Source organism: Argiope bruennichi, chromosome 4 (genome assembly GCF_947563725.1).
Source record: "Argiope bruennichi chromosome 4, qqArgBrue1.1, whole genome shotgun sequence".
Lineage (NCBI taxonomy): Eukaryota > Metazoa > Arthropoda > Arachnida > Araneae > Araneidae > Argiope > Argiope bruennichi.
The window spans coordinates 117,005,128-117,032,361 of NC_079154.1; the positions used below are offsets into that span (position 1 = coordinate 117,005,128).

At 30.5% G+C, this 27,234-nt stretch overlaps 1 protein-coding gene across 1 annotated transcript in view; it reads left to right on the plus strand.

Annotated features, from left to right (window-relative positions):
- Positions 1-27,234, plus strand: part of LOC129966913 (lens fiber major intrinsic protein-like) — a 50,619-nt gene that overhangs the window by 15,903 nt on the left and 7,482 nt on the right. Inside the window, exon 2 of the mRNA XM_056081528.1 lies at positions 23,882-23,962. Coding sequence (XP_055937503.1) covers positions 23,882-23,962 — 81 coding nt within the window. The remainder of the gene's footprint in view (positions 1-23,881; positions 23,963-27,234) is intronic.

Genomic DNA, 27,234 nt, shown 5'->3' on the forward strand with positions numbered 1-27,234 from the left:
TTGAAATAAAGCTTCTCCATTTATATTTACTAGACATTTTGTATATACTAGACTCTATTTGATTTTTAATACAAATGGGGACATATTTATTCATTATTATCTTCCTGCAAAATTTTAGATGGAACTAAAAAGAAAATGCCTTCTTACATTCAATGATAATCCGAATTTCAGCCGACTGTTTATGACTCCATTATTTTGGTTAGGTGACGACAAGATGTCAATATAATAATGCTGTAGATAAGATGTCAAAGTAACAGTAATATTTCAATAATAATGTTGTGTATATCCTATACAGTGAAACACTTTTATAGCAATTTGCACTCGGAGATCTTCTTTCATGCATCATTCAAGTCGGTGCATCATTTTGACGTTTTATTTATTCAGTTTTTAGTGCTAAAAATACCTATAGAGGGGTAAGCAGATGGATTAATTTTTCGCGGAAATCTAGCTTAACCCTTTCTAGGGCCGTGGGAAGTATGCTTCCCACCAAATTTATCAATCTTTGTATGAAATTTGTAGGTTGGCATAAGTTCTGACACATTTTTTTAGAAAGACAGAAATTTAGAGACTTCAGTTCTTTATCTCAATCAAAATGATGTATCTTGATTTGTTACTTAATTATTAATGCACCAAATTATTATTTTCTTATTCTAATTTCAAGCCTAAAAATATTTTAACATAATATGACTTGAAAAAAAATGGCCCTTTAAAGGGTTAAAGCAACTATATATATTTATTTTTATAAGTAATAAACTAATCCTTGCATTAGGTGAATAACTATGCATCGAATTACTTTTCTAAGTGAAAAGGATTAAATTACCTGCGGCCCCAGGTTAAATATGTCGGAAATATTTTAAATGAATATTGTCACGTGCGAGTTATGACATAATTTCCTGTTTATTATGTTTGCTTTTTATAAGTGACGGCGATATAAAATTCGCGACGATGAACATCAGTGATTGATGTATGTTGTAAGAATGAGCGTCAATTTATTTTCATTGATTTCATTCAACATCAATGAAACTAAATAATATATGAATTCATTAATTCTTTTAATGTTTTTTTCAAGGAGATAGCAATGGTTTAGTAAAATTAAATGGTACTCGCGGCTTATTTATCTCTCCATATACATTTTCTAGTCTTCTCAATCAAGTTCTGACTTTTAAAACGCAAATAAATACAAAAATATTATCTTTAAATCTTTTTGCCGAATGCAAGCTACAAGTACAAGAGAACTCTATATCCCTACTCCTCTCGGCCACATCGCTAAAATTAATCTAGTTTTAACACTTAACCCCTCGGAGAGTAATTCAGTATACAATTATTCGCCTAATGCAAGGACTTGTTTATTGCTCAGAAAAAATAAATATACATAATGGTTTTAAGCTGAATTTCTCCTCTATTATTCTATCTCTTCTTTTTATTCCTCTATAGGTATTTTTAACAAACAAACAAAATAAATAACACGTTGATATAATGCACCGTATTGAATGTTGTCTGAGAGGAAATACTCGAGTTCAATGGGTTAAATGCCAAAGTAAATATGCCCCATAGTAAGAAAATAACAAGCTTTGTTCAAAGTTTACAGGACATATACACTTATGAGTAGTTACCTAAAATAAATGTCTATGAGGGTAATCTGAAAAGTCCTGGTCTCGTCCCTAGAAAGCAACTCTAATTGTGTGGTTATACTCAAAGTATATAATATGATAATTTCCGAACAGGATATGTTATCTAATTAAATAGCTAAAGAAAGGAATCAAACAGTCCGAAGATTAATATTAAAAATTTTAATTACTATCTAATTGCCTCGATTTGTATTTTAATATATTTGTGTTTCTTAAATTTAAATTAATTTACAAATAAACATTGAAATAAAATGAGAAAATTAAAATGGATTTTTTTAAAATAAAAAAAATCGTTTTGAATGAAAAAAACTTTTTTAGCAATTTTATATAACTTCTGAAACTTTGAACTCCGATCACAAATATGTAAATTGGAAAAATGTTTCTGTGAATTCCAAGCAGTTTGTGAAATATCCATCCCATGGAAGTTACTGGAATCTTTACTTACTTTACTTTAGTTACTTTAAGAACGCGTAAATGAAAGTTTAGGTTTTTTTTTCTGAATCTCTCAAGATTAGGGGAAGTTCTCATTTCCATTTTTATGAGTTCTCTCTTAACTTAATTATCTATTCTTTTTCCTCTTTGAACATTCATTCACTTTTTTCATCGAGAAGAATGAATTCATATTCATTTCCTTTCTTTCTTATTTCCCTTCTTCTGGATGGTAACTTTCACCACAGTTTCATTTCCTTTCGTTCATAACTTTGTAGAAAATACACCGTTTAGTTTTATGTTCTTTTTCTTTCTCTTTCTATATTTATTTAAGTAGATTATGTAAGAAAAGTTTGAGTTCATTTCCATCCTACAAATTAGATGAGAAACTAGTTTCAGAAACTTTTCCTGGTCTCTTTTTTAAATATATATATATTGCTTAGTGAAGGAATCGGATAGTTTAAAAAATTCTTCCGTGAGCCAAAAGAATGACTCCATTGTCCCCAGGTCGACGATAAGGAACACCATCCCTTCCTCCTGCCATTTCCTTGAAGAGGAAGAAGGCTGTCAAAGAATGTCAGCAGATATATATAATCGTCCACCGCCATCTGTATCACTGGCCGGAGTTTAAAAGTATTCCCACTCTTTTCATCTTCGACATTATTGGATTTGTAAATTTCTTTTATTTTGTCGATAAGCAACTTAGAGAGGATTTTTTTCTGTAAAGCGACTGATCTATCGGCATACGAATAACCGAAGCATGGATATATAATGTTTATGTTGGTTCACTGTATTCTCCCTTTACGAACCAAATTAAAGGTTATTTCTAATATTTTCTTTCATTTTTTTAAACATTTTGTTCTATTTATTGTATTACTTTTTTTGTTAGTGAAGCATAATTTGCTTCAATTCGGTATTAGTAATTAGTTTTGATTCTAGTTTTCATGAACTTTATAAGTAAAATAAATCGCAATGCAAAGAAATAAAAATTCTATATATTTACATCTAAATCGTACTCAAAATAATATTTAATTTTAAAAATTCTTACGCATTTCTGTTGTTGTTGTTTCTTATGGCACTTGCCATGGACAAGCCCGCTGTTACGAAGACAACGATTTAAGCCTGTAGGGAAGCGTCTCGTGTTTTTATAGTAGCAGCAACTAGGGTCAAGAGTACGGCTTTGCGACTCACGCATCACTCATTCGCTTGCACAACCCCTATTTACAGGAGGGTACATTCACACATCTCACAGATAGAACAACGGAAGAACAACCATGCCCGAACCGGGACTCGAACCCAGGACACCCAGATCACGGGGAAGACGCGCTACCCGTATGCCAGGACGCCGGCTACGCATTTCTATCTATGTGTATAAGATTTTCAACCACGATTTTCATTAATTAATCTATCATACTCGGATCTGAGATGTTTTTAATAGAATAACAGGCCATCTAGAGGGGCACATCTTCTAGAAGATTAGAATTAAGTAGAAAAATTGAAGTACATTACAAACTAGTCCGAAACATTTGCAGCAGGATAAAGCTTTTGATGTCTACATTAACCTAAAAAATTTAATATTAACTAAAGAGCTTTTATCAACTAGCTAAAAATATTTTTAAAAATGATTAGAATTTATAGCCCGAATTACTATAGCATGATAATGTTATTATCTTGATTTATCTGTCTTTATTTTATTTTAGAAATTAATTTCATTTATATAGCAGCAATGATATGGACAAAAAATGTATTAAATAATGCGTATGTGTAAAAACGCAGTGACTAAAACAATAAGAGATATTGTCAAAATTAAAGAAAATAATTGTACAGAATTAGAATTGGTTCACTGAAAATATAATTAAATTTTTTTAAATGATGCACTTTCTCTTGCTCGAAATATGCTTTGAAGTTATCGGATTTAATTATTAATTATCAAATACTTTTTAAATAAAAATCTGATTTAAAGTTCAAGTTAATTTTCTTAAAGGCCATCCCTGCCTAAGAAGTAACTACATGCCAAAGTTGGTTGTTCTAGGATTGTTGTTGACCCTGAGATATTTTGAAAGAATTTTGAAGAAATTAAATTGATAATTTTGAAACATTTTTTCAAAGTAAAGCTTATTTGCGCGCTTTAGACATTTTACTGACATGATACCATTAGGTTTTAAATGTGTATGCTTAAATATTTTGACATGAATCTATCTTATCACTATTATACTGTAAGTATTTCCAACTAAAATATTAATTGCATTAATTGTTGCATAAGCATATACGGCTACTATTTCAAAGAATTAAATTTTTTGTTCATTGAATAGTTTCAAATACGAACTAATTAAGCTTCGATGGAAACGTGCAGTAAATTGATTAAAGATTAATATAAAAAAATTTGATGTTTATTAATACATTAATGGCAAACATTTTTCTCCCAACTTTGGACAGTAGCAGAGCAATTGTGACTTTCGGGACATCAAAATATGTTAAAAGAAGAAAGAAAGAAAGGGAAAATAAGCCAAAGAAAGAAAAAGACGAATTAGATAGGAACCATGTTTAATACAATAATTACTGACTCATAAACCTGAATGCACGGCTAATAATTGTAGATCATAACAAGATGCTTTTAAAGGGGGTGAACTAGAAAGCACAAATTATTCCGTGATCTTCAGGGAGTATTAAGTAATGCCCCATTTTGATAACAGAATTTTAAACTAACCATTCCGGTCATCATATCAATCTTATCCTGAACATAATTAATGCTATAATAAAAGTTTCCAGACGAATTAACCACCTTCTCTTAAACACCTGTTTCGATCGTTATAATAATTTGCTATTCTTTCATCGCATAATCATTTAACGATCAAGAAAAACCATTCATTGCATCGCATCCACGATCCACACAAAAGCGGGACAAATAATAATTATTTCCGGTTTATCGTCCCGGACCATGGTGGGCCGTCAGGTTCGCTTATAATTCCTTTCCATTGTCCCAGAAGAGATGAATGGCGACGAAATGAGAATCCGATGAAAGAGGGGGGCCTTATCTGGCCTGCCACGCTGCGATCGAATGGGATTTCCCTCTCGGTAAAAGCGATTATTCACGATTAGCTTCTGCAGCTCGGTTCCGGACGGCAATTAGCCGTCTTTCAGAAGACGAATTTCAAAAGCTTATAGTTAGGATGTACTATTAGTCACGGATATACGAACTTCGGATTCTTCAGTGGAGGGATCATCATACCTTTCAGGTAAAAGAGCCGAAACTATCTCGCATAAGAGTTTTAACTCTTTCATTACTGATCCGGCCCAACTGGCCAGACAAATTCCATTCTGGTAGCCAGTTTCTGTTTCAGATGTGGAGTGCAGGGTGGAAAACGATAAAAGGTATCATTAAGCATGTTCTCGTTTTACATCCTGCACCTTTCGTTTGAAATAGAAACCGACCTCCCAGGATAAAATTTGCACGGCCGGTTGGGACGGATCAGTAGTGAAAGGGTTATAATCATTCGATGATTGATCATTCGTTTGATTTTCTTTTTGCCCCAGAATACTCCGAATTTGAAATCTCTTGGAATTCTCTATCAGTTGAATGGATATACATTGAAAGATTTATCACGGAAAAAAAGTGTTTAAGTGTACATACAGTACGCAAAGTAACAACATAACAACTATACTCAAGATAATGCAACTATGAAACAAGCGGGAGTAGAGCATACTCTATAATCAAGGTGTTATCCTAGAAAACAAGTTGCATAGTAACGAAATATTAGCCCGTAACGTAAATTTAGCATTTTATTGAAGCTATGGTCTTTCCCTTGGCGAGTTATTTGGCGATTAATTCCTGACATATGTAATAATATCCGAAAATCGAATTTATGTTACTGGCGCATTTTTCCCAACCGACTGAAATAAAAATTTGATACAAAACTACACTTGCAGTCACAAAATCATATATCAGATTTGATATATTTCAACAATTGCGATTTTGAGTCGTCGTGTTTACATGGTTCCAAAAGTATAGACCAATAAACGGTCAATCCATCGTTGTATTTGGCTGAAAATTTGATAGGTGTCTAGACTATGGATGCTAATTCTGTGTATCAAATTTTATTTATTTAGCTCTCTGCGTTTTAATAAATATTGTGTCAAATTACATTCGAACAACTGGACAGACAGACATCCTCTGAGAAGATTTTGCTTAAAACTTGATATAAATTTACAAATTTGGTATTAAGACCGCATGCGAAATTTTATCCGTCTAGATCAAAGAGTTTTTTAGTATCTTTGCCATAGACAGACGCACGGACGGACATTTTCCAAAAATGCGTTTTCCGAATCAGGGAATTCTAAAACGTGGAGATTCTCCAAAATCTCGAGTTTGAATTTTTCGCCGATTACTATACTTTCTCTACACTTCGTATTCGAGAAAGATAAAAAAAAAGTGTTTAAAGAGGAATATGAGCTTGGGAAAACTGACGAAAAGTAAATATTACTTGGAGAAGAGCTTAATTGAAGAAGTCGAAGAGACAAAAATTATTCTAGGTTTGGATCTGTTGAAATCCTGTTTTCGTTAACATGCAGACACAGCACAAGATTCTGGTTTTAATTACAAACACATACTGTAGAACCCCTTCAATAAAGACTGTTTGACAACGGATTCTGAGACGAGCACATTTCGACGCTCCCATCTCATTAAGGAGTGAGACGCGGAACAATGAGAGCATTTTCGGTATTCACGTTTGACCTTGGACTGCATTGTTAAATGTAAACATCTCCTCCTTTCATCTTTCCTCTCACCCCTATTTTGACGAATTAAATCCATCCTAACGCATGCGCAAAAGCGTGGAGGGTTTTATAATCCGTTGTCAAACAATATGCTGTTCGAATGACGTGTTCAAAATGGTGTACAGTGGAACCTGATTTAAAGAGCAAAATTCGTTCTCGAATTTCACTTGTTTTTCGAAACATTCGTTAACCGAAACCATTTTTGTTTCCATAGGAGTCCACGTGAAACATCACAATGCGTTTCATTCCAAAAAGAAATAATCAAACAAATTTATTATTTTTTATTTGCAGTATATTTTATTATTATTATTATTTACAAGAAAGTTGTTTGAATTCATTTGTCTTTAGGTATGCTTTAAAATTTGGTGGAAATAAAACTCGGCATTATATTTATATGAAGTTTTAACACTCACATCCACTGTCTTATTAGATATGCTTCTTAATGTACGACGTAATAGTCTCCTTTATTTCGCTGGAATTTTGTTGTTCTGTTAAAACTGTTATATCATCTTCTTCTAAGCAAATCTCCTACGCAACTTTTTGTTGTGACACAGAATGCATCTCTATAAGTCCTTCGATAATTCTGAACTATGTTCTTCCACTAGTTTATTAGTGTCATTGCTATGCCCTTCTAACCTCAAAATCTTCACTAGCGACACAATCTTGTCGATTAAAGCAATTTGGAGCAGATGGTTAATGTATTGTCCTCATGATTTGACAACGGTTCAACATTTCAAGCTTCATTCCAAATAATCCTTGATTTTTTCAAAATTGGATATAAATATATCTAAACCAAGTTCTACTTCTTAATTTCCTCCATATTCGAAGTGGCGTGCTGGCTTCATGGTAGAGCTTGGACCTCGGAAACGAAATTTCGTTGCCACGAATGAGTTGGGTTCGTACACATGAAATCCGTTGAGGATCAACCTCCTGCTTTTAGAGAAGGTAATACCTGCTCAGAGGTCGCCCTCATCATCTGTCTGCGATTAAAAATTATTATATCAGTCCCAAAATAACCCTGGTATCACTCCATAATGAAGCGTAAGAATACTAATGTGGTATCCGTGCATTATACTTACACTATTTAGCTAAAAATAAATCATTTATAAAATTAATGTTGAATAAGTACAACGCAGTTCCAAAATTATGAAAGCCTACATCAAGTAAAATGGTATAGAAAGCAATCATTTAAGATGTTAAAATCCATTTTGGTGGAATTTTGAGTTGATTTCTGACTAAACTTGGAAAGTTTATTTTTGTTGTTGTTGGCAGTAATTTGGTTATTTTCGTTATTGAGTGTGATTAACCTTTTTATGATGTAAATATTTATTAAAAAAGGACAAAAATCCCAGTCTTTATTTTACTAAAGCATCAAACTTTATCCGCCGAATGTAAATGTGTCTTAATCTTCAATAAAATCCTAAGTAGCTATAATTAAAGTTGTTTACTATTCTGTGAATAATGAGTTCCGTACTTTGAAAAGTTGCGTTTTACTTTTAAAAATCATTAGATTTAAAGACAAGGATTTTAAAACACACATTAGAAGGCATAACCGGAAAATTGCTGGGTACATAACCTTTTACTTCACTACGACCAATGTTAATCTTCTTTTAATGAAAACGTAAAAATTTTCTACTTCTACAAATGAAACCATTTCAGAAAGGTTTCGAATCCTCCTGAAATGAGGTGCATTAAGAATGCCATTCTTTTAATGAATATTGCTCGCTTTGATAATGGCTGCAGTAATAATTGATGCTATCTTCTTATAATAATGATGGAGGACATTTTTAATTAAAATATTTCCATGTTCGTTTGGAAATAAAGAATGAGTCGTGATTCCAGTTCTTTTAAGAATAACGATGGTAATTTTCGCGACAGTTAGAAATCGATAGAAAAATAGAGTTATCTTTTGTTTATTACTAACTTTCGACATAAGTGTTTTACTTGTAGAAATTAAGTAAATTTATATAAATAAAGTAGTAAATACAAGAAAACCCTTAATTCACTTTAAATGAAACAATTATTTATCAAAACCATACTAGCTGTAAATCATAATAAAAAAAACAAAATACTAATATATAAGCAAACGATTATTATATTCGCTGTTTAATTCCTTGTAGCAATGGTTTCCAGTTCGATGGTTAGAACATCTGATGGTTAAAATAAGATTTTAGAACATAATTTTTCTAATTTCATGACAAAAAATGCATTCACTTTCATTTATATTATAAATGATATATTTATATCCTCTGTTTGCGAATTTTTATTTCTTTTGAGACTTTCTTGTACTTCTGAATTATCTTTCATATATGAGTGTAATATTAAGGTTGCATGAGATATATTTTATCCATTAATATGAATCTTCTTTACAAATGTATTGATCTTTTTTAAATTTTTAAATTTCGCTTCATTTTGGAATTGTCAAAATATTCTACCTCTCCATGAGTCATGAAGACGAAGAGAATAGAAAATGAAATAAATAAGAACATATTCTTATTTATTTATATTCTGAATTACATCTATATCTTATTATACAATTCAATATATATTCTGAAGAATTGTCGTTTGCTCTAGCGAATCAATGAATGCTATATGTACAATTCGTTCTTATTATCTTCATAACAATTTTTATTAAATAAATAAGTGTTCTTATACGGAAAAGTTTACGGTTGAATGAAAATTTGTGTTGATCACCGAATTTGGGACGGGTAAAAGAATATTTTCGATATTCCGAAACATAGTTAGCCATCAAAAGCGTGTCTGATTATTCATTGACGTCACTTCCTGCTAAATCTTTTAAGTGTAGCACTAAATTGCAGCGCAACAAATCTGAAATTATACGAAATTAAAACTTAATGCTAAAAAAATGTAAAAATGTTCTATTACCTATAGTTATTTCACTCAAGATGTTATCAAAAATATTTCACAAACAAATCTTTATATGCACAAAAGAATATGCACAAAAGAATACTGATTATCTCTGTACTTAATGTTATAATAACCTTGTAAGTACAGCAATATACAGTTCCTTGAATCGGAATTAAAAATGTAGTTTCTACAATAAATTTCCTAATGGTTTTTTTTTTCAAGCTCTGATGATAAATGAAAAAAGTCAAGTATATAAAACAAAACAAATTTTTTTTACCAAGGGCTATAAACAAACATAACTATTTTTTAACATGATCATTGTGAAATAGATCAGATTTCGAATTCTTATCTTCATAAAATCTTACCACCAATGATGTGGGATGGGTTTTAACGTTACTTTGAAGTTCCTAATTAATCCGAAAGTTCTTTAAATTTTTCATTAAGAAAAAAATATATATGCACCAGGAATTCTAAATTTTCACCCTCTAAAATTGCAATTTTGGCATGCTTGTCAGCCATCTTGTTAAAGCATCTTCAGTTTCATTATAAAGACTTGATCATCTTATTGAATAAAATCTTCAGTTGCGACAATGTTACATCTTTGCCCCCTTCATAGAGAATATTCCACCCTATTTTTCGGTGAAAATCTCCTGACCTTAAACCGATGGGTTTTCGTCTCTTTCTTGAATTGTAGCATTAGAGAGGAATCCAAAATAATAATTCCAAGCTAATAAGAAGTTCAAAGGAGCGTTAAGTCCCATTTCACATTACTGGCAGAAACGTTTTTCGAAAACGGGAACCTAGCGATCGATATGACAAGTTCCTGAATTTTCACAAAATTTTTGTCTAAAAGTAACTTTGTTTGTAATATTGGTAATAAATTCATTTTATTCTCTACTCTTGTCTTTTTTTTATGGTACATCGGAACTCGGGAGACAAAAATCCCCCTTATTTTTGTGTCGATTTATGTTGTCTTCTGTTCATTTCGTGGATTAACCTTATAATTCACCTATCTACAGTTGCTTTGCCATGCAGTTCCACAGATAACTAGAAGTTCACTATACTTTTACTACAAATATACAACAGATTTTAGACTACAAATATACAATATATTTTGATATATCCAAGTTAATTGATCTCTGAATGAAATAATCGGCTCAGAAGCGAAACTTGAAAGTAATAATCAATTATATTTACTGAATCTGGAAAAAGTAAAAACAGGAATTCCAATTATATTTATCTCAAAATAAGATTGCAGACATAGTTGAAAATGATTAGTTCATTCTCAAAAGTAAAATTAATTGTTAATTAAAAGTAAAATCGGCATATAAATTATTAATTAGTTGTATTATAATCTTCAAATGGTTTTTGTATCAATTAGAGAGATAAAAGATTAGATTAATATTATTTTTAGATGAAATATTAGATACTTTCAATTCATAAGCTTTTGGAACGCGAATTGAATTTATTTCATTTGAGCGCCAAATTGTTGTTAAAGCTTCTACATTAGTAATTGGAGTTTTTAACAGTTACAAAACAAGAATACCTGCAATTAAGAAGCAGTGTACAATAATTTAAATAATTGGTATTTCTGGATATTAAAGGGGTAAGCGTAATTTGCACGGAATAGCTGATTAAGCTAAGAAAATTGAAGTTATTTAGTAAGACTACAAAACGCGTGGAGAAAAAACATTTAATACATACGTATACAACAATATCTATTATTGCATCGACGGAAAGCAAATAGTATAAACAATGACTTCCTAAGAGTTAAGTGCAAAAGATCATTAGGCATGTACCAGTTTGTGAGTAGCGCCTACATCCAACCACAAATGTCTTGGGTTCGATGATTAAGAGAAGGACATCGTAGGTTCATCATAGCTAAAGAATATATAATTTAATTTATATACATATATTCATTTGATAAAATTCTATTCTTTAAAATTATTAATCAAATTATTATTCTAATTTACAATATTTTTTATGCTGCTTCACAATTTTCCGTTTTATGAAAATTCGTGCAATTATTGCTTCTGTAATTATTATTATTACTTTCTATCTTTAACTTTAATTTAACTACTTTTATTATTATCCCTAATATTTGTATGTTCGCATTTATAGAGCAGAAAATTCTTGAGTCATATGCAGAGTAATTTTTCTCTGCCTTTTATTTTTAATTAAGTCCTAAAAAGAAATGGAAATTATTAAAAAAGTGATTATTAAAAAAAAGCCATCCCTATATAAGACACAGTAATTATCATACCATTCTTGGGAACGGAATGATATTTTGTTTCAAAGTATTTTGAGGCATGTACTTAAGAATTAAATGAAAAACAACAATTAAGCTCTAACAGTTACGGTTACAATGACAAAATTTCAAAATTTTCAATTGGCAACCAACTTTTTTTAATGGCATGTGTTCACATAGCAAAAATAATAAATAGCATTGGAATGATATCTGTAGCTCGAAAGTCATCAGCGCTAGACAGACTAAGGAGAAATTATTAAAAAAGTGATTATTAAAAAAAGCATATGGTATGCTTAACAACTATGGTATACTTAACAGAGACGTAAAATTCAACAGATTCCTTCCGGCATGGCACGTGCTTTGGTTCTAGACATCATCTGCCGCATGCAAAGTATCATCGTGGTTGAAGTAGGCAAAGAAGAAAATTTGAGAAATACAATGAAATGTTCTTTTTTCTGTTGTTTCTCTGCTGTTATTGGTTATTTTCTCTTTCTTCTTACTCTGTCTAACGGCGGTGATTTCTGTACTATATGCACCGTCCCAACGCTATTTATTATGCTTTGCTATGGAGAATACATTCCAATAAAAGAAAGTTGGTGTTACCACTTGGAAATTTTGAAATTTTGTCATTGCAACCTTAACTGTTCCTTTGTATATGATTTTTGAGTGTATACTTCAAAATACCAAAATTTCATTCCATTCTTGCGAACGGTAAGATAGTTACTGTCTCATATATTAGAGTAGCTTTTTTTATAATCACCCTGTATAATCATAATAATATAAAAAATATATTCAACTTTATTATTATATTAAATTGCTAATGCTTACTCATATAAAAAGAAAAAGGAAAATAATCAAAGGTAAAAAAAATAATCATATATGTCTAATAGACTATATAAAATTGTTCAGTTTAGTATAAATGTATCAGGCATTCAGTGATTATAACAGCCCCCGTACGGAAGTATCAGATGGCTTGCTATTCAATAAATACTAACTTCACATACGAGGTGTTCTTTTCTTATATCTAAACCAATTCTGCCCCTTCCTTAAATTCATCTCCAACAATCACTCTTTCTCTACCTTTGAGGTAGTATCCGATTAATGAAAGGAATACGAAAGGTTAAAGTGCTCTTCTCAAAGAACATCTGAGAAAGGCTGGGCCCTTATTGCAGATGGCGGTAATAACAGGAAAAACGCCCCGGCCACTTTTTGGGGCGCACAGCTGGCAAATGGAGGTATAAAATAACAATCGTACCTAAAAGCGATTATGTTTTTCCCTCGGAAAAACGCTACGAAACTGCTTTTATCTTTGATCTAGAGGTGTCTGGTTTCTCTCGTAGAAATTGCGTTAGATAACTGGAGAATTTTTCTGGTTGGGCGAGCAAATCATGTTATTTTCAAAAGTGGAGTGCAGATTTATTTCACAGAAACTGGATAAGATGGAGAAAATTTAATACTATTAGGTAATCTCGAACTGAACATCTGTGCCTGGTTTAAGATTATTTGGAATAAAACTTCGGTAATTTGTTGTTGTTTGAAGCACTTTCAAATAATATATAGCATTTTTTTTCACTCTTTTCATACCTTCTTAAAGTATTAAATGCTACAAAATTTTAAGTTCGTGTATTTTTAAGAAAAATGCATGAAGCTCAATGTGTTCATTTTATTACTGTAAATTAACTGGAGGTTAACTATTGAATTCAATTATTTATCGAGTTAATATAGGCCGCGGTGGCCTGATTGTAAGATCTCGGCTTCGGAACTGGAGGGTTTTAGGCTCGAGACCCGATTCCACTGGTGAACCATCGTGGAAGCTGGTCTGGTGCATGTTAAATCCGCAGCAGCCAAACGCCCTCTCGCTGATGTGATGCGGAAGGCTGGAGTGAGGGGTGCCAGCTCAAATGTCGCCCTCATCATTTGATGGCGATTCAAAATTGTGAGATCAGTCCCAAAATAGCCCCACTGTTGTTTTGAAATGACACTTTAGTATAACTGAACCGTGTTAATATAAATTACTAATAGTAATTTGAAAGTATTTCAAAAAATTATATGTCGATTGATTGATAAAATAAAAAAATGACGAAATTGACGTAAATTGATAAAATAAAAAAATTCCAGTATGTAATTCTGCTCTCAGTAAGAAGTAAAAAAAATTAGAAGTAGAATAAAAAATTATCCGATGTTTTCATCCTAGACACGGAAATTTTGTTACAACTAAGCAGCAAGCTTTAATAGTCAGAAGAAAAATTAAAAAAAAAAAAATGGGAAAACGTTTATTTTTTTTCCTGTGTTACTAATTTATTAAAGTAAATAGCAAAAATTAAGACTTTATAAAATAGAGCACTGTTAACTTTTCACCTCTCATTTATTTAAGTACTAGAAGGTGGAAAAAAATGATCAAAAATTGAAAATCACAGCCAAAATTCTGAACATGAGAGAATTTGAAATAATATGAAATATTAATATTTTTTTCACAATAGAGGAGAATGAAAGAATTTGGACTTTTGGTATCAAAATCTCAATTTTATTATTTTTGCCAAAAAATAGACAACCTTGTTGCAATATGTAACTGTAGTTTATGAACTAATTTTTTTAGTGTAAGAACTATGAGAGCTATATAATTACAGTTAGAAAATCTCTGCTTACATCATCAATTAAATAATTTAGCAAAAGACTAATAACCCTTAAGTTATTTTAAATGTTTAACAAGTTCATTTCTATCGAATAATAGAAAAAGTACTTGAGGATGTGTTTTCATTTAAATGCAATTTCGTAGAACACGAAATATTTAGGAATATCATTTCAGTTTTCTATTGAATTTTGACATTTATGCATGACAAATTTAATTTGAGAGTTTCAAAATATAATAATTCAATCCATGTAAAGCGTATAGCTAAATCAGTTAAGTAATTAAAGAAAATTGCTACGCTACAATCTATTATACTATTTTTTTAAATAGTTGAAAAATATGGTTCTGTGATTTTTTTTCCTGTTGCTGACTAAAATTTTCTCAGATTGGACTTAATATAGATGGTTAACCTTTAGAATACTATTTTTTTAAAAATTTCTCAGATTGGACTTAATATTGATGGTTAACCTTTAGAATACTATTTTTTTTTTAAATTTGGAAACCTCTTTAAATTTGAACCTTTATTCAGCAAGAATGTACTAGGTACACTCCATTAAAGTTAGTTTTACTAGATTTATATATTGTGAGGATAGAGGAAGAATTTAAAAGGAGGATATATTTATCTCATTGTTACAGCAAGTTGGGATTATTAGATCCCACTGGTATCAAAATGTAAAAGAGAAAAAAAATGTATTACAAATATCTAATTTTTTTAGAATTGTTTATAAAAAATGTCAATTAATGACTTTCATATATGGCAGGATATGCACAATCTAATGGAATTTGACACACGAGATAGAATTTTGGTTCTTTTCTCTGTAGTTTCTACAGAACTCTGAACCAATCGGACAATATTCAATGAGTTTTAGAATCAGTAAATCCCTTTGTTGTGCATATTTTCTATTTCGTGAGAAGTATGTATCCTGTTTTTAGTTTAAGTGTTAAATTTAACTGTTTGATTTATCGGAATTTTTGTCTCGGGCTAGAAAAAAAGCTCAAAATTGTTTTAAAAGGTTATTAATAATTAATATTTATGCAAGGCATCATATATTTGTGACAATGGTAACAAATGCATCCATGACTTTAACCGTTTTTTAGATGTCGGTTTAATTGTTTACTTTGTAGGACCCTACTATCTATGTATGGGGAAGGTCATAAATACTGGTTTTGTAGCACTTTTGCCAAAAATCTGAAACCCTATCTTGTAAATTGCAAATTCTTTCTTGATGTCGTAGAAAAACATCTCCGTTTCCTCAGCTTTTACAATTCACGGAGCGTATTTCTTTTATAAATCAGAGCAGATTGTTTTCCCTTTCTCGTTTCCATCTCTCCGGAATCCGCCCATCCGAACTCTCTCGTGACAGATCCGCGAAATATTTACAATTCCTCGCCGCTTTATTGCGAGAAACCGAAACCACTCCGCTTGGCCCCAACCGGATATTAAACGGTGCGTGAAGCGCAAATATTTTCCGCACAGCTAAAAACCTCGCCGAGCGGACGGATTGCAGGATGGAGAGAGACACGGGAGGGAAAAAAAATTTCATCTTCGGATTGCTTTTATTTCTAGAGTGTGTTTTGATATGCATTAAAGCAAAGGGTTTGCAGAAGTCTGGAATTGTGTACATTTCAGATGCAGGCATCTGTGAAAATTGCACTGACTTTTGTAGCGTGCAAGTCAGTAAATTTCGTTTTTGTGCATATTTCGTATTCATCTATCAAATGATCAGTTGATTTTGGATGTAAATATGACCAAATCTTTTTTAAAAATGCTTTTATTGGGATTAGTTAAGAATATGTTACTCCATTATATTTATTTCCTGCATTACGAGAAAATAATAATGAATATTATTACAATCTAAGACGTACAGCTATTCCAGTAAATTTCTTCATTTCTTTGTTCCCTCTCTTTATCCCAAAAGTGAATGCTGTTAACTGGAATCGCATTGAGTGGTAAGAACTACTGAGGAGGAGGGGGGGGGGTAAATGGTATGATTACTATGGGCAAAATTTCTACAAGAGGCATGTTGGATTATATTTAGAGGGCTTCCAACTTGGCATCTAAATATTTTATTATCTCTTTATAATTGAGGCAATAAAACATTCCAAAAAGATGTGTTGGGGCATGGATACCCGGTACAGTATTAAAAAGGCGATATAAAAACCAAGTTTTAGTGCAATTTTTCCAGTTTTTGAAGTTTAATTAGAAGAAGGGGTAAAAAAAAAATACCTTCTGTGTGCGTCGTTTATCCTTACTAAATCATTATTAACGACAGAGGGCGGAAAAATCATATTATTACTCTAACGCAGTGATTTTTCAGAATATAGTTTTACAGGAATAGTAATGGTTACTGAATGGATGCCCCTTGGCTTTGGCAATAAATTGCTGACCATTTAGCAACTTGGTGACAAAATGAATGACACAGAATATTCTATAATCTTTTCGATTGTTCAATTGGGACTCGATTTCTTGTATTTGTTCTAGATTATTCTAGTCATGAGGGCTATAACAAGCAGAGACGAACCAAGATAAAACGCCTTTATCCTTTCTGCAGAGTCAGTATGGATTTGGATTTCTTACCGTTCACCCATTAGACAGATTTTTGAATTTTTTTCGTAACAATTTTATGCCCCGAGAACTATTTACCTCCTCTGTGTCTCTGTTAAGAGCTGATGTTATTCATTATGGGTTTAAAATAATAAATGGACTTTTCATCGTTCACTGATCTACTGTTGATGAATCATGCGATTTCTTTACTAAACCAAATAAAATATGATATACAAATTCTAATAATAATTAGAATTTTTCGTTCCGAACTGTCATACCGAGCAAATTTAATTTTGCCGCTTCCAATTCCGCATGTCGTGAATTTGTTCAGAGTTTTCCATGACTCGATCAATTGAATCCTCTTTATTTTCACTCCAAATAGCACCGGCAATATTAAAATAAATAACCCTCGAAAACAAAAATTCATCATTAAAAAAAGTCCCACTTCATCAAAATAAAATAAAGCTGATACTAAATAAAATCCAAACTCAAGTAAGAAAAAAGCCGAAATAGCTTCTAATGTACACTAAATACACAAGTCCCATTTAAATTTTATGCCATTTTTGCAGTACGTGGTCCCTTGAGTAGGGAACAGCCGTTCAATTTAATAGTCCCTAATGGGTAATTGGATTAATGGGCAATTCCGGTGCCCGGGCATTCTAAAGCGCAAGAAGACTCGAGTGGCTGCTCTGTAAACCCCGGATGTGTGCTCTTGCCGGATAATTAGCTTCCGGATGACTCCGCCGGACCCTCGCGGACGTTCTTTTAAGTATACTGGTAGCGATAACTAAGGTTTATGATTTGTTCGCTATCTGCTTTGTTAAAGGTTACGATGTTAGGTTGTTTCTATGGTGTTTTTGGATTAAAAAATTATGTGCTGTACTTCACTTTCTCTTTATATATTTACATCACATAATCTTAATAGAAACTGTTTGAAAATTGGATGTTTTTAACTGGATCTGTGCTAATTTGGTAAAAATTAGCTAAAATTAATAGCATGATTTTATCATAGTTACACATAGTTCCATTTTTCTTGCAAGCCGCTAATAGAATGTTGTGATAATTGATACTTTAACAAATGCAATCGCGTATACTTATTTTCTAATAAAAATAATTCAAAGAATTGAATGTTAATCCGCCAAATTGAAGATATTTCGTGAAATATCGTAACATGAATATTGCAGTTCTATCAATTATTTTAGTACAAAAATATATATCCAAATTATAAATATATCCTTTTCAGTAGCTGTCAAGCAACAAAGAAATTCTTTAGGAAGCTTTGAAAAAAGAAAAATTCACTGAAAATTTTTGTTTTGAGTATGGTGATTTAGTTTTATTCCTTTTATGTTTTGATTTCTAAATGACAAATTAAAAAAGACAGTTTTGTTGAATTTTACTTTAGTAAAAAATGTAATGCCTTCCTCATAGAATAGCATCTTAGCATCCACTAAGTTTATGTAATGAAAAAAGTGTAGTCTTTTGGTTAATTTCGTATTTTAATGTGCCATATATTAAAACCAATAATTGTCATAAAAGTAATCCGCTTAATAAAATTCTGTATACTATGAAAGACAATACAGAATTTGTTACTAGCAGGAATGTTCATTAACCAAAATAAATCAACTGTGAAACCTCTCAGCAAGCTGGAAAGTATATTCCTTTGTCCTAAAGATATAAAATCATTTTTAAAAAAAGGGAAAAGGAAACTCCCTTCTTTTTACCACCAATTTCAAACGCTTTGGTTCCAAGATGAAGAAAGAGAAAGGGGGGGAAGGTCAATTAAGTTTATATAATCGCAGCATGATAATGTTTTAGATTTTATTCATTTTTCTTTATATTTTTTATAATACTGTTTTGAATATACATGCATATAATAATAGTGAATCTATATTGTATAGTAGATCAGGATATAGACGAAAGACAAAATACAAGTAAAAATATAACGACAAAAATAAAAACCGAGAGTAAAACGGAATACATAAAGAAAAGTGCCTTCAGCATATAAAAATAAAGGGAGAAAACATGCGAAACGAAAAGTCTTCAGTTCAAGTCAAGGAAGAGCATTGTGGAAACAAATTTTATATCTACAGAAAAAGTGGAAATAAAATTTAAAAAAGAATGTGAAATAAGACGATTGATACATTAATTGCTTATCAAGAAATGAAACCTATGTGAAATGCAAAAGAAATTATGGCATTTTTTGTTAACTTATACATCAATTATCTTAGCTTAATTTTCTAATACAAAGTATTAAAAAAATTAAATGAAAGAATTCTATATTCATCCCAAATTCTATAGCAGATCAATATGGAAAAACTGAAAAAGCAATGAAAACTGGGATACAAAATAAATAATTTAAAAGAAAATTGCATAATAGACAAAGATCTGTGGATCTTACATAATAGACGAAAGTACATAAATCAAAAGTGGAGGCATTCTGACATACTGAAAAAAGAAACGAAGAAATCTATGTTACAAAAAAGTGAATATTACGAAGAAATACTGTTTTACAACTTATTTCCACTTTTATCAAATATTTACGATATATATTACATAACTTTTAAATTTTGAAGGTTTTGAATTTTAAGGACCATGATCGTAGATGATATACAGATATTTTCCCGAAATCGCGTCATGAGGACCATTGCAACTGCTTATATTTTCACAAAAATAAATACTATATAGACAAAGCTTCAGGCATTTCAACAAGTTTGGTGGTTAAAACCATATGCAGTTTCATCGAATTAAATAGTTACTTTTTCACGTTCCTGTATTTTTATGTACAAGAATGGACAGACAAGCGAACAGACATCCCTTAGACCAATTCTATTAAATGTTTGATACAGATCAAATCAACCAGAGAAACTCCTCATAGAGATAGGCACAGGATCTCGTTTCCTTGGTGAATATAGTAATAGTTTGAGGACGTGCTATCTCTCCTTTGATGACGTAATGCACTTTGGGAATTTGGGAGGGTTCGATTTTGGCCAGTGAACGCGGCTTGTGTTTCAAGTCGCATCCACTGGCCTCCACTCACAATTTTCCCACATGCTGTCGCTACGGCAATTATTCTAATTACTTCGGATGCCAAGACGGAGCTAGAATAACTACTTTATAATAAGGAGTTTCAATTTTTATGAAAATATCGTGTACTAAATATCTTTATTTTCGTTATTTCTGTTTTATCTTATTCGCAAGCAGCCGTAACTGTAAAAATTACTTGAGGGTTGTTGTTATTTTGTTTGTTTGTTTCAGCCCCAGCCATACAGTCAGCATTGCGAGATAGCATATTTCGTCCTTTACAAAATCTTGTTGTCTGATGTGTAAATAAAAGGATGCTGTAAAATTTTACTTTGATTTTTTTTTGTTTACATTATAAGGATATGACAGCTGTTTTATGGAAAAAAATCAATTCAGGTGATCTCGTAACATAAAAAACATTCACTTCACTCTTTCAGTGTTTAAATATATTAGGGATTGCTGAGAATCATAATGAACTGAAGTCATTTAAAAAGATACTTTAGCAAAATTATAAGTTTAAAAAATATATATACCCCATTAATAAAACTTGCATCTGCTTTTCTGTCTTGAAACTTGATGAACATTATTGAATATGATATGAACCAAAAATAGTAAGGCGTTGACAGTATATAATAACAAGTGATACAAGTGGCCAAATTTCAGCAACGAAGATTTGGTGTCAGTTTTTGGTCTCGATTATAGTGTGCTCGACATAATTCGTTTCAGATCAAGTGGTACTATATCAATCTGATATAAAATAATAAGTCGATATAGCCTTGTTAATAGCCCTGGCTTTCATTAGTATGAATATTTAAATCATATTATTATTATCTCTTTCATATTAACATATGTGGCCGTAAGGGCACCAAAATTTAAATTCTGTCAGGGAAGACGATTAAAATCAGCAAATCATGCAAATTAAGGCAAAATGCATTTAAGGAAATAAAAGGGCATGATTTACAAGGGGACAAAACTATTTGGGGCAATAACATTTAATTACAAATATAAATTAAAATTATACTCGAGGCAACATTATGTTTGCCGTTTGCTTCTAAGACTTGTACTAACTGTTTATTGCAGCGGCCGCTAGAGGGCCAAGGAAAACAGTTACGATTACACATATATGAAAGAAAATGTTAATATTTCGATTGCTTTTTAATTTAAAAATTAATTAAAATTTTGGAAAAGTTTTTTTTTAATAAACATATATTACATAAAAAGTAACTATGACAAATTTGTTATCTTTAGCTCAAACTATCTGTTCTGTATACAGCTTTAAACGGTTTTTGTATCAGATATGTCACATCAAGCAACTAACAAAGACGATCTAATAAAAATAATAGAATTGTTACTTTTTCATTCAAAAATTTCCTTCATCTTATTAAACAAAAATAAAATTATATACACAAGATATATAAATACATTTATTTCGCTTTATATCGTATAAAAGATAGAAATATATATTAATGCATTTTTCCGATGTGGCAAGCGTTCTGAAAAAAAAAAAAAAAGAAACATCTTCCTTGAATTTGTCCGAAAACGCTTTTGAAAAAAGAATGACACAATGCTACGGTATTTGCATTCTTTTTTTATGAGAAAAAAGTAAATAAATCCATCGATGTGTCAGAATATTTTGAAAGAAAATGCCATCCGGTGCATCTTTTTTTCCTTATCAAATACATATTACTTACACTTTTGTGATATTTGTTGAACGCTTGTGAAAGCATACAGACGACAGAAAGAATGAAAAGCTTTTAGAATTTTATTAAAATATTCCTCCAACTCAGAAGAAATACTTTGAATAGAACAAAGCTTTTTGCAGTGAATGCAAATGAAACAGTATCTTGTTTCTTATTTTTCCGAAGCACGTGTTTGAAATTTGTAAACCAATTTTTTTCACATTAATAAAGAGATTTATTCCTTTTGATTTTTTTGGATGGTGATTTGAACGACAGATATTATAAGAAAAAAAATGTTTAATGTTATGACGTTGACGTGAGTTTCAGTTTAGGTTTGTTTTATTCTTTGCCACAAAATCCATCCAAAATAATTGCTTCTAAAACATTCGAATCAATTTATAATAAAATCAACATAATTTAGATCATTAAAATATAGAATGGGGAAGAACTTCAAATTCCAAACACGTAGAAACCATTATCATTAGAAAAACAAACTATAATGATATAAGATATGACACAATACTAGAGGGTATTGCTTATGTTTAACCCTACAGAGCATCGTGTAGCCAAATGGTTACAAGTTTTTATTTCCATTTATAAGCTACATATGATTGTTCCAATTGGCAACAATGAGTGTTTGGAAACCTCTTTAAATTGCTTTTTGACAAACAGTTGTAGAAAAGACTGATATATGGCAATAGCAGTATTAAATTAAAACTGGAAAACTGGAAAAATACCAAGATGGTTGTTGCATCAATAGTTCTGTCATTAAAAATACTATCGAAATATTAATTTTTTTGCATTGTAAGAAATATATTGGTAAAAACTGACATTTATTTTTATTGTAAAATTGTTATATTGTTATTTATGGCATTGGGATATTGTTTAATTCGTAATGCAACCATTTAATCCATTTTAATTTTTTAAAAGTTCTAAAAAAACAATTTAATAATTTTTGTAAAATAATTTTCCTAAATATTACACAGCTTTTCAAAAGACATTTATTTATTTGTAAAATATATATATAAAGTCATGCATTCTAGGGTTAAATTATAGTTTTTCTTACGGTCTTAGTTATGTCTTAATTGATAAATAAATCATTAAAGAAGAAAAGGAATTTAATCATGAAAAAGAAATAAATAATTTGAGAAATAAATCATTATCACTAGTATTGATTAATTTTTTGTAAATTTGGTTAATTTAAATTTCATTAAGATAAACGACTCTAATTTATTTCGGCGTTAATTCGAATTATCTTTCTGATCTCTGAATTTCACAATCAAAAATTAAAAATATCGTCTGTAGAAAGGATTTCCAAACTGTGGATCGCAAATCCAATTCATTTCGGTTGTGACAAGATCTTGAATGCATGTGCATCTTTCCATAAATTTCAAAAATGTGTTGTGGGCTTAAATTCTTCATCAAAGCACACATTCGTAAAATTATATTTAAAAATAATTTTTTTTTCTTCGAGAAAGTTTCCTTTTGGAGTACACAATCTCTTTCGCGTAAAATGTGTGCTATACATCTCTGAAAAATTCAATGAGCAGAGGATGAAATGACCGTAATGTTTAAAAATGTGAAAACCCTATACTGTAGTCCTAGTTTATTTTTGTTAGTTTAAAGATAAATTAAAAATTGTTTTTATTTTAGAATTTCTATCCTTAGTTGAATAAACAACATTATTAAAGAACTCACATTAAACCTATTATGAGTCCAGTTTGTGTCTGCAGATGTGTATTAGATAAAATGTAAATATTTATGGAAGAGGTAAGGTCTCAAGTTTTGTCCTGTTTTAAGCTCAATATATAATTTTTAACATAATGTTCTATACTTTTTATACAGAATCCCGCAACTGCTTAAAAAAAAATAAGGAATATGCGGCGTACATTTTAGCTATAATAGTGTTTAACAAAATACCATTTTTGTTTCATTAATTATCATCTATTTTAAATTCGATATCTTATTGCCTATATCTTTTGTATTATTGGAATCAAAACTCAGCTATCAATATTTTGCTTTTAATTTGCTAAAAAAATTAAATTATGATTTTTTTTTCAGTTTCCTTATACCGGTGCCAGTTTCAATCCAGCAAGGTCATTCGGTCCAGCAATCGTCACGAACACGTGGAGATTACATTGGGTAAGTGTGTCAATTTTATCATGTTTCTAAAAAAAGTATTTGTAATTTCCTTTCCACATTTCACTAATCTACTAATTACTACTAATAAAAAACTATTACTATTATTACTAAAAAATTGCATAGAACTACTTCTAAAAAATTGTATACTACTACTAAAAATTACATAAGTAATTTTCTTTTCATATTTAAGTAATCTTCAACAGATCATAATTAAAGTCTAGATGTTTATTAATTCGAGCTCCATCTTGTTATTTCGTGCAATTACTGTTGCTTATATATAGGTGTACTAAATGGGGCAGAAACTTTCATTTCTTTTGCTTGTTATATAAATAAAAGTGAAAAGAAAAAGTAATTTATATGCAGTAGGAATCTAAACTATAGATTAAAAAAAATTCTTCACATTTTATCCACACATACTATGAAGTATAAAGGAAATTTAAGTGAAGCGTTTGGAATAATTAATGAAATAATTAGCTCTTTATTACTAAATTAAAATTAGTTTATCTTAAGTACTCCGTTCCTATTTAAATATAATAATATATTTATTTAAATCATTTTATTTATATATCTACGAGTTGAGACACCAATGTCTAATTAAAATTTGTAATATTCTTTAATAAGTAATGATTAATTTAAAAAGTAATTTTTCAATTTTCCTTAAAATCGTTTGGCATAATCTGTGTTTTTTATGCAAGCTGTGAGATTTAAATTAGTTTGGTGCAAATGCTTTTCGCATTTCCATTAAATGTAAAATTGCAGACGAAAAGATAATGTTCTGTTGATTAATTTTTATTTTCTAGGAATACTTTTTTTTTTAGGATATACAGCCTCATGGTGGCCCAGCAGCTAATTTCTAAATTGTTAAAAGTAGATGATTCCAATTAAATTTTATTTTATTTGAATTAATAAATTTACTGTAGAGAAAAGTATGAAAAAAATTTTATGTAATACTCTGGTTTTGTTAGTCATACTTATTAAAATATCCGAGTCACACTATTTTGAACAATAAAAAGTTTCATTTATCTAAGACTAAAACTGGTCAAGTTATGGAGCTTTGAATTTCAATATTTTAAGCCAGTCAACGTCATGTTAAGAAAATTCTGTGCATTCACTGGCAAATCTTACTAAAAGTGTCTATTGAAATTATCTAAAGTAGGGATATCCAAAGATTGGTGATTTAATCAATTTGAAGAGTGGGACTATTTTTTTTCAAAGTTTTACTCGCTAAAGAATATTTTATTAATTTATATAATAATTATGACTGACAGAAAGGGAGAATACCATAAAATTTAGATTTCCTAATTTTTTTCAGTAGTATATTTATTGACTCGGACATAAAATCATAGTTCTTTATATTATTTTAGAGCTTTTTTCTTGTTATAATGATATGCTTGTCACAATACATACAGTGTCTCACAAAAGTGATGGGACACTTGTGCTTTACAAAAGGAAACTGTAATAAAATAAATAAATAAACATGTACAAAAATTTTTTGGGTGTGTTTTATATTTAAAGTTAGTACCAATTATTACATTGCATACATTTTGTCAAAATATTAAAATATTAATTTAATAAAAATACAATTGTTTAGAACGGAGCCAAAAGTGGCTCACATAAGTGATGGTACACTTACTTTTCCATCAAATATTTATCCTAAAATTTTACTTTTTAAAAGGTTTTAATATTTTGTTGGATTTCCTTTTACTTTTAAAACATGATTTAATCTTCTTGGGATGGATTCGATTAATTTTTTTTGTGATTTTTGGAGTGATTTTACCCCATTCTTCTTGAAGCACCGATTTTAATTGTTGTTTTGAAGAAATGGTGTGTTTGCGAATTCTTGATTCCGATTCTTGCCAAATATTCTCTATGGGATTTAAGTCTGGAGATTGTGGTGGTGTTTTTATTATTTCAGGACAGTTATACAGCAGCCAGAGTCTAACGTTCAAAGCAGTGTGCTTGGGGTCATTGTCCTGGTAAAATTTAAAATTGTTATGAAGGTTCAATTTTCGTGCTGAAGATTTCAAATTTTGCTTTAAAATGTCAATATACTTGTACTGATCCTGTTCCGACCTGTCACTGTGCTGCCCTCTTGCGGCAAAGGGAAAAACACTTCAGTGTAGCGTTAGCGAGTGTGTGTGTGTGCGTTAGCAAGGCTGCGCCTGCTATGCAATGATGACCAGAATAAAAGGAAAAAGAGTCCAAATTTATTCTTGTGTTGTGATTATTCAATAATGTGAGAGCTATCGACATAAATTTAGTGCTTGTGTAATCATATGGTCCGTCGAGCCGGAGTTGAAATAGTGATCAGCGATGGATTACGTTTGTGTGTGTGTGTGTGAAAATATGCGAAGTGGATTAGCGTAGGCTTAGGAAACGAAACTTGTGCTTGAGTGGTGTTTTCTGTTTCTGTTCTCTGTGTTTTCGCGTATTCTCTCGTCCCAATTCTCAAGGATAATTATTGTGGGTAAGTGTTCAATTACTTAAATTTTCATTATGTCTTTGTCTAGTTTGAAGAAAGACGAATTAAAGAGTTTGTGTACGGAATTAAATATTAAATTTGCATCTTCCGCTAAAGTTGTAGATTTGATAAGTATAATTGAGAATAGTGACATTTATAAGCAAAAAATTGAGGTTGTGAAAAATTTAATTAAAGAGATTTCAGACGAAAGAAGTAAAAATTCGGATCAAGCCGAAAACGAAAGGCGTTCATTAGGACAAAAATTGGAGATTGAAAGGCTTTCGCTTTTGCGTTTAGAGAAAGAAATAGAGCTTTTAAAGCTCAAATCCTCATCGTGTGAGCTTAATGATAATGAACAGAGTTTTAGTTTAGAGAATTTAATTAAGAGTATCAAAGTTTTGACGATTCCTGTTCCCAAAAATGCTGAATGTTTTAATCTCTTTTTCAATTCGCTCGAAAAAGCTTTCAAAACAAAAGTAGTTAGTGATAAATTTAAAGCAGAAATTCTATTAAATCTATTAGGGGATAGAATTGGCAATTTAATGGTTTATATCAAAGAAGAAGAGTTGAGTGACTATGAAAAAATTAAATCTATTGTCTTAAAACAATTTCAACCAACTTATCAAGAATGTCTAAAACAATTTAAAAGTGCAGTAAAATTGCCAACAGAAAATTATGTGCAATTTGCTTCAAGAGTTAGATCTGTTTTTGAGTATTACATTCAACTTCGTAATGTGAATGATTTTTCTAAATTGTGTGAGTTAATGGTTTCTGATCAGATTTTTAGCACTCTTCCTCAAGATTTAAAAAG